The sequence below is a fragment of the Nerophis ophidion genome, linkage group LG10, assembly GCF_033978795.1.
Source record: "Nerophis ophidion isolate RoL-2023_Sa linkage group LG10, RoL_Noph_v1.0, whole genome shotgun sequence".
Lineage (NCBI taxonomy): Eukaryota > Metazoa > Chordata > Actinopteri > Syngnathiformes > Syngnathidae > Nerophis > Nerophis ophidion.
The window spans coordinates 49718079-49727200 of record NC_084620.1 but is presented as its reverse complement, the minus strand read 5'-3'; the positions used below and the strand labels follow the sequence as shown (position 1 = coordinate 49727200).

Here is a 9122-nt window from a genome sequence, read left to right as displayed (position 1 = left end):
TCATCTAGTTCTGTATATCTATTTATTAGTTCTGTATATCTATTTATTTTTTTTACTTTATTTTTTTGTTGATCTATTTCTTGGTTTATCCATCGATATATATCTAGTTCTTTATTTTTGTTTTTATATTTATGTATTTATTTATTTCTCTTTCTTTATTTCTATTTTTTTTGTTTACCTTTTTTAAAATATATTTATCCACACAAGCCACTGTATGATTTAAAAAATACATATCCATGTATTTGTTTATCCATCTATTTATTCATATATTTTTTGATCATCAATTTATTTCTTTGTTCATATATTTTTTTTTAGCTATTTATTGATCCATTTTTTTATTTGTTTTTTAATTCATCTATTTTTGTATATTTATTTTCTTATTGATCTATTTATTGGTGTATTTATATATGTAGTTCTTTCTTTGTGTATTTATTTATACATTTATCTATTTTTTTTTTTTCTTATATATTTATTTATTTAAAATTGTATTTACCCATACAAGCCACTGTATGAGTTAACGTTCTGATCATTAAAATTGGTGAATAAAATAAGCTGGGACAACTTGAAAAAATGATTCAGATCTGAGGTAAATTTATGAAGACAATTTTATGTTACTTAATAAAAACAGGCTATATTTCAGCCTTGCGGTCACCAAGATGGAGCCTCGTTTTTCCTTCTAGCGTGAATAAAAACACTAACACTGGAACCTTTGAAATGTACCAACTTTTTAATACATATATTCGTTATTATTGCTTTTTGAGGTATTCAACATCACTTATTAAAAAGGCACATTCAAACTTCCTCAGCCTTCAGAATAATTGCGTGTCATGCTCTAAATCTAGCAGTCCAAGTCCGGTTTTGAGTTGACGTTTAAATGTTTTTGAATTTGTCTCGTCAGCATAATGGCGGCTCGCTTGTTTTTAATGTCAGCTCGTTCTTTTTAATGTGTGCAGCTTCACAAGCCACGCGCTCGTCAGCATCAAGAGAGAAAAAAACAGCCCGAAACGGTAAGAAGGCGTTGCACGCAGAAAAAATGCCAAGAACAGAAGTTGCAATGAGAGGAACTGGCTGTCGAGTGTGATGTGAGGCAAGGTCGCGGTGAGTGAGCTGATACCACACACACACAGTCTATCTCGATGTGGCACCAGCTGCAGACGACAAGGGCCTTTTGAAGGACCCTTTGGACTAATATCCATCCATCCATTTTCTACTGCTTGTCCCTTTTGGGGTTAAAGGGGGTGCATTTGGGTAGAAGGCGGTGTACACCCTGGACAAGTCGCCGCCTCATGACAGGACAAGTCGTCACCTCATGACAGGGTGGCGACTTGTGTGTGTGTGTGTATATATATATATATATATATATATATATATATATATATATATATATATATATATATATATATATATATATATATATATATATATATATATATATATGTAGGTGCGGGAAAAAAATCACAAGACTACTTCATCTCTACAGAACTGTTTCTGTAGAGTTCTGTAGTTCTGTAGAGATGAAGTAGTCTTGTGATTTTTTTCCCACACCTACATATTGCGCTCTACCACGTTATCGAGCACTATTCTCTGGATAATCCAATCAAGACATATATATATATATATATATATATATATATATATATATATATATATATATATATATATATATATATATATATACGTGTGTATATATATATATATACGTGTATATATATATATATATATATATATATATATATATATATATAAAAAACAAGCGGTAGAAAATGGATGGATTGATATGTGTAGTTGAGTACCGTTTGCGTGTAGATCACAACTATGCGTGTAGTTGACTACTGTATGCATGTTTGCGTGTAGTTGACTACTGTATGCATGTTTGCATGTAGTTGACTACTGTATGCGTGTAGTTGACTACTGTATGCATGTATTTGACTACTGTATGCATGTTTGCATGTAGTCGTGGACTACTGTATGCGTGTAGTTGACTGCTGTATGCATGTTTACATGTAGTTGACTATTGTATGCGTGTAGTTGATTGCATGCCTGCATGTAGTTGACTCTGTGTGTAGTTACTACTGTATGTGTCTAGTTACTACTGTATGCGTGTAGTTGACTACTGTATGTATTTTTGCTTGTAGTTGACTACTTTATGCATCTAGTGGACTACTGTATGCATATTTGCATGTAGTTGACTACTGTATGCATGTAGTTGACTACTGTATGCATGTTTTCATGTAGTTTTTGACAACTGTATGCGTGTAGTTGACTACTGTATCCATGTAGTTGATTACTGTATGCATGTAGTTGACTACTGTATGCATGTTTTCATGTAGTTGTTGACTACTGTATGCGTGTAGTTGACTACTGTATGCATGTTTGCATGTAGTTGTTGACTACTGTATGCGTATAGTTGACTACTGTATGCATGTTTGCATGTAGTTGTTGACTACTGTATGCGTGTAGTTGACTACTGTATGCATGTTTACATGTAGTTGACTATTGTATGCGTGTAGTTGATTGCATGCCTGCATGTAGTTGACTGTGTGTAGTTACTACTGTATGTGTCTAGTTACTACTGTATGCGTGTAGTTGACTACTGTATGTATTTTTGCTTGTAGTTGACTACTTTATGCATCTAGTGGACTACTGTATGCATATTTGCATGTAGTTGACTACTGTATGCATGTAGTTGACTACTGTATGCATGTTTTCATGTAGTTTTTGACAACTGTATGCGTGTAGTTGACTACTGTATCCATGTAGTTGATTACTGTATGCATGTAGTTGACTACTGTATGCATGTTTTCATGTAGTTGTTGACTACTGTATGCGTGTAGTTGACTACTGTATGCATGTTTGCATGTAGTTGTTGACTACTGTATGCGTATAGTTGACTACTGTATGCATGTTTTCATGTAGTTGTTGACTACTGTATGCGTGTAGTTGACTACTGTATGCATGTTTGCATGTAGTTGTTGACTACTGTATGCGTATAGTTGACTACTGTATGCATGTTTTCATGTAGTTGTTGACTACTGTATGCGTGTAGTTGACTACTGTATGCATGTTTACATGTAGTTGACTACTTTATACATGTAGTTGACTACTGTATGCGTGTTGTTGACTACTGTATGCGTGTTGTTGACTACTGTATGCATGTTTGTGTGTAGTTGACTATTTTATGTGTGTAGTTGACTGAATGTCTGCATATAGTTGACTACTGTATGCATGTGGTTGACTACTGTATGTGTGTAGTTACTACTGTATGTGTGTAGTTGCCTACTGTATGCATGTTTGCGTGTAGTTGACTACTGTATGCGTGTAGTTAATTACTGTATGCATGTGGTTGACTACTGTATGTGTGTAGTTACTACTGTATGTGTGTAGTTGACTACTGTACGTGTGTCATTGACTACTGTACGCATGTTTGCATGTAGTTGACTACTGTATGCGTGTAGTTGATTACTACAGTCAATACAGGAGACGGGGAGATGATTTGAATAAAACAGAGGTGCCAGATACTCACTCATTATTTCCCGCAAAAGCCTTGATGACAATGGGCAGCTCGTATTTGACGATGTAGAGGTAGCTTGACATGGCTGAAAGAGGGCAAAAAATAAGGTGAGCAGGTTTTATCCCCAAGAGTGAGGCTTCCACAACACATGAAATATTTGCTAAGGGGCCCAGTTGTTCCAGGGTATGAAATAAAAAGAGTGACTCAGGTCATGTTTTCATTTCGAACAGAGTGATGGTGTGTTAATTCCAGCACTCACCTCCGATGTTCTGCATGGTGATGGAGCAGGACGCCGCCAGTTTTCCAGGCAGCCCGAAGGCTTTGTAGCCCAGCTGCTCGTACACCAGCGCGCCTTTTACAAAAAATAATTAAACAAATTAAAATCTAGCAATATTTGGTCGCATCGTTAAAAAAAAACAAAAAAACAACAACAACAACAACAAAACGGCAGACTCACCTCCTTCGCTGGCCGTCTTTAGTAGCAAATGCACAGAATATAAAGAGAAGATGGCGACGGCCACAAGGAGGATCCTGGAAACAAAATGTAATCACTGTTATTTTACAGAAATAAAGGATTAGGGTCAGTCAGTCGTGTTTGAAGAAAGTATGGCCAACTCGGTTTCAGGCGACCTAAATTACTGATCATAAAGCCCTCGTGTGACTGCAAGGCGCCATGTTTGCTTCCAACTTTGAGCTGGGGATATACGTGCACTGCACTTCTTCATTCCACATCGCTTTTAATTGAAAAGGTTTTTTGTCGTGTAATCATGCACATCCATTCACACTTGACATACTGTTTTTTCTTCGTAATATGTTTTATTGATTTTCATAACTACAAACATAACAGTTTTATCAACAGTCCGTTTAGTAACATGTCAAAAATCAAATGCAGATATATATAAACAATAAATATATGTATGGATATACAGTACAGACCGAAAGTTTAGACACACCTTCTCATTCAATGCTATTTACATTTTAGATTGTCACATTAAAACTATGAATGAACACGTGGAGTTATGTACTTAACAAAAAAAGGTGAAAATGAAAACATGTTTTGTATTTTAGTTTCTTCAAAATAGCCACCCTTTGGTTTTTCGCACACTTTTGGCATTCTCTCAAAGAGCTTCAAGAGGTTGTCACCTGAAATGGTTTTCACTTTTCACATCACAGGTGTGCTTGAAGCGCATCGAGAGAATGCCAATGTGTGCAAAGCAGTAATCACAACAAATGGTGGCGATTTTGAAGAAACTAGAATATAAAACATGTTTTCAGTTATTTATATCATCTAATGAAGATTGATTTTCGTCATTGTGTGTATCTTATTTTGCCGTCAGCAGCGTGTTATAGAGCCTGCTGCTCACTAATCACTACATGAACGCATACATTGGAGTGGATCAAACACGGCGCAAAATTATATTGTGACAGACTCAAAGCATGTTTTATTGTAGATTTACGAACTGGAGTATATTTCACACTAGACGTGTTTTTATGTTTTATTTTACGTCAGAACGACCGGAATGCATGCACACTGGCTCGGTAGCAAATATGGCGCCTGTTTAGTTGGCCACACTCTCTCTCTTTATACTGGACTCCGGGGTCAGTCATGTGCCATCCAGTGGAAGAGGATGGCATTGTTCTACCGCAGATCATATAAAGACAATTTGTGGTGAATGAACCCATATTTGAAGCAGAGCTCATCGGGTGTTGTTGATTCATGGCGTATTTCCTCACATGCATGTGAGTCTCATGTGCTTTTTTCCTCCTGAGTGGTAGCGCTTGAGTCACACTGGTGGAAAGGTCTTGTGGTGTATTAATAGTGTATGAGAAAGAAGCTGTAGCCAGTGCTGCCACTGTCAATCAGAAATTGTGTCCTGTATGCCAGCTGCTGACTCCACAGCCATTCACGCCACTCCTTGGTGACACGGTGCACCAGAGGTGGTGACGCACGACCTGCGCCTACCTCGAGCGTCCCATTGAGCCTGATCTTCCCACCCTTTTATCTAGGGCAAACACGATAGCGCAGCTGCTGAAATTATTTTGGCAAGGTGCTACTTACACAAATAGGGCGATGCCAGTGTTGGCCATGGCGTAGGACAGGCCCAAGATGCCACTTCCCATGATGGCGTTGCCCAGGTTGAAGACCGACATGCCAAAGGAGGTGTTGCCCTGGTGCTGTGGAGAGACAACTCTCACAATTACTCATGTTTTTATTCAAGTAAACCCGGGGTGTCCAAACTTTTAAGTTTTGATATTTTTCTTCTCCAAAGTCAATACAATATATAGATTTGTTTAAGCTTTAGGGACCAAACTTAAATTTTTTTATTCAACACTTTATCTATAGGTCTACTTTCGTGACCGACTTTGATTACAAAGATGTTGTTTTAATGCTCTTTTTGTCAAAACCTTGCTTTTTATGGCAAAAAGACATTATGCAATATCTTCCCCAAAACATTTTTAAAGTAGAATATTTGATCTCCACTAATTAGTCAATAATATATAAAAACATTGTTTTTTTTATTATTACAACAATGACAGTTTAAAAAAACCCAACTAACATTCTTGGGCATCCAAAAGGCTCCATTTATAAAAGTGTTAAAACCAAGTCATATATTTATTTTTTAACTTTTAACACAAATCTCTAAATCCATTTCAGATTTGTGAGTTTTTGGTTGTTGTTTCTTTGTTTTGTGCCCTTTTGCTATAAACTTAGTTTTGTATATGACAAAAACACACAATATGCAAATTTTCCCCCAAAACATGTTTCAAAATGGAATGTTTAATGTGAAGTAATTAGTCAATAATTTATAAAAAACGTTAAAAAAAACAACACTAAAATTGTTGGGGATCGAAAAGAGCCCCACATAAGTCATACATTTTTTTTCCTACTTTCAAAGTCCATAGATTAACTTCAGGTGTATCCATCAATGTTAAGTTTTTTTTTGATTGTTTGTTTGTGTTAATGTCTTTTTGTCAGAGAAAACCTTGATTTATTTTTATGCCAAAAACGCAAATTATGTAATATTTTAACACAAACATGGAATATTTGATGTAAAGCAATTGGATTCTTAAATGGGCCAATATTGATTAGCACTGATTTTAATTCATTATTATTGTTTAAAAAAATAATTCCACTAAAATTATTGGTGATCAAAAAGGGTCCCACTTATAAAAATGTTAAAAATTAGTTTTGTTTTTTTCTTACTTTCAATGCTTAAGTCTGTAAATAATTCTCAAATCTATCCGTTAATTCTAAGTTTTTTTTTTTTATGTTTTCTTGTTTGTTTTATGCAATTTTTGTCAAGAAGACCTTAATTTATTTTCATGGCAAACACACAAATTATGCAATATTTTCTCTAAACATATTTCAAAGGAATATTTGATGTAAAGTATGTGGGGCCTTAAGTAGTTAAATAATTAATAAAATTGATATATACATTTTTTTGAGAAATGACAGTTTTGGAAAAAAAATGTTTCAGTAAAAATCCTAGGGCCCCAAAAGGGTCCCACTCATTAAAGTGTTAAAAATAAATAAAATCATTATTTTCTTACTTTTAATGCTTAAGTCTTTGGATCAATTTTAGATCTTCACGTCGATTATACGTTTTTAAATACATTTTTCGTGTTTTTTTTAAATTGTTTTATGCCGTTTTGGTCAAATAAATTATTGATTTTTTCATATGCCAAACACACAAATTATGCAATATTTTACCCAAAAATATTTCAAACTTACATATTCTGTCTCATACTTCTTCTTGCCGAGGTTTTGCTCTGGGAGGAAGTTTTCACTCTCCGCCTCGATGTCTGCAAATTGACTTTTTTTCCAAAGACAAGTTTGACATTAATAGCTTCATACCGACACTCAAAACGCATGCAGTTGTTACGCCCGGAACACTTTCTCACCTATTCAGCGGGACTTTGCTGGGACACTCAGAGTAATTGTACTCATTGCTGTTGGTGCTGCTGTTGTCCTCTTCACGGGACAAACGGCTCATTTCGGTTTGCTTCATACTGGAAAGGGAAAAAAAGCTTTCTTTAAGACTATTGCCTACAAACCATGTGCCCTGTAATCACATGGTGTTTCGCTTGGTGACAGATGCTACATAATTAACCTTATTATTATTTCATTGTGTTTAAAATGTCGATAAAACCTACTTTAAAGAAAAAAATAAAACACTTTAAAGAATAGGTACATACTAACACACTATAACTCAATATATATTTAGGGCATGTGACACAACAGGGAAAAATGTTTAAAAATCCTTTATTCATTTATAAGCGTGCACGCTCACGTTCTCCTTTCGAATAATCAATATTAGAGTGCGCGCGGCCTGCCGGATCATGTGACTTCTCGGAGAAGGGAGGGGGTCTTGACGCACCGGCAGTGGAAAAATACCAGACCGGCATCTGAGTCTACCCGCCAACACCTCAGCCCCGTCAACTGAACGCTCAATGACAAAAAAGCCGCAGTGTGGATTTTGCGCCACATTGGCATCAAAAAGCATGAAAGGGCGTGTCGGAATCTTTTTTTTTTTTTTTTTTTTTTGAAGACATTACATTACCATAAGAATGTTGTCTTTCCAAAAACCCAGCATTTTCATGTCCTGAGTGGATGAAAGTCCAAAGAAGCCCAAGTAGGCCCCGTAAAGTCTGAGCTCAGACTGCTTTAATGACATCAGACCTAACGAGCGGCATCAATGGAAACAATGGCACGTGTTGTCCCTCTATGGGCACGGCTCCCTTTTTCCGCTCGTACCATGATGCAACGTCCCACTCTCATTAGCCCTCAAGCTCTTCACCTTTCTCTTCAAATCGCGCCACGTCCAATGATTTATTCACGTGGGCCAAGGATGACCCGGGAAGACGTGACACGCTCGATTGGAACATTTGAGCGCGTTGATAAAAGACAACCACAACCAAACAATGCACTCCATTTCCTATGTCCACTTTTTTCTGCCTGTCAAGAACATGACATGTCGGCCTTCTTACCTTTTATGAAGATGTCCCCTTTAAAATCCCTTCTGGATCCAAAAAAAAGTCAAGATTCCAAAAAAAAAAGAACGGATTCCAAAAGCTGACTGATCCTTAGAAAAAAGAACTGCGGATAACCATAGAGGCTCTCAAACAACACAGTAAAAAGATGATATTCGAATACACCAACTGGTGCGTACAAATGCTTTATTTATTTATTTCTCCTTGTAATATTGGACAAAAATGCACCAAAACGCGGCGTAAGGACAAGAGTGTTCTGCTGAAGGAGGGATGTGGACTCACCCTTATAATGCATTGCATCAGCCAGGAGACGGGAGGGGTCAGTGAGGGGAGGGGGGGGGGAGGGGGGTTGTTGACTGGGCGTGGCCTAGACGGGGGCAGGAGGAGACATTTTACGCGCAACTGTGACGTACTTTTGTGTACAAACAGAACATTATGTGAGTGGTGCACAGCAAAGGAATGCTGGTGTGGACTTTAGAGTGGACCTGGTGTTGGATCCCACACAAAAATGGAAAATATCCACAGCCATTTTATGAAAACACTCAGTTATTAAACCACGGGGGACCACACTTTTTCTACGTTTCAATTGACCAAGTGGAGGGGATCTACCTCATTCATG

At 36.7% G+C, this 9122-nt stretch overlaps 1 protein-coding gene across 1 annotated transcript in view; it reads right to left on the bottom strand.

Moving 5' to 3' along the window:
* The window catches only part of slc38a2 (solute carrier family 38 member 2), an 18160-nt gene extending 9369 nt beyond the window's left edge, over nucleotides 1-8791 (bottom strand). The window contains exons 1-7 of the mRNA XM_061914017.1: nucleotides 8501-8791; nucleotides 7415-7522; nucleotides 7245-7326; nucleotides 5571-5686; nucleotides 3969-4042; nucleotides 3771-3863; nucleotides 3524-3596 (exon numbers count right to left, since the gene is read on the bottom strand). Of these exons, the coding sequence (XP_061770001.1) occupies nucleotides 3524-3596; nucleotides 3771-3863; nucleotides 3969-4042; nucleotides 5571-5686; nucleotides 7245-7326; nucleotides 7415-7521 (545 nt within the window). The 5' untranslated portion in view covers nucleotide 7522; nucleotides 8501-8791. The remainder of the gene's footprint in view (nucleotides 1-3523; nucleotides 3597-3770; nucleotides 3864-3968; nucleotides 4043-5570; nucleotides 5687-7244; nucleotides 7327-7414; nucleotides 7523-8500) is intronic.
* Between the last annotated feature and the right edge of the window lie 331 nt (nucleotides 8792-9122).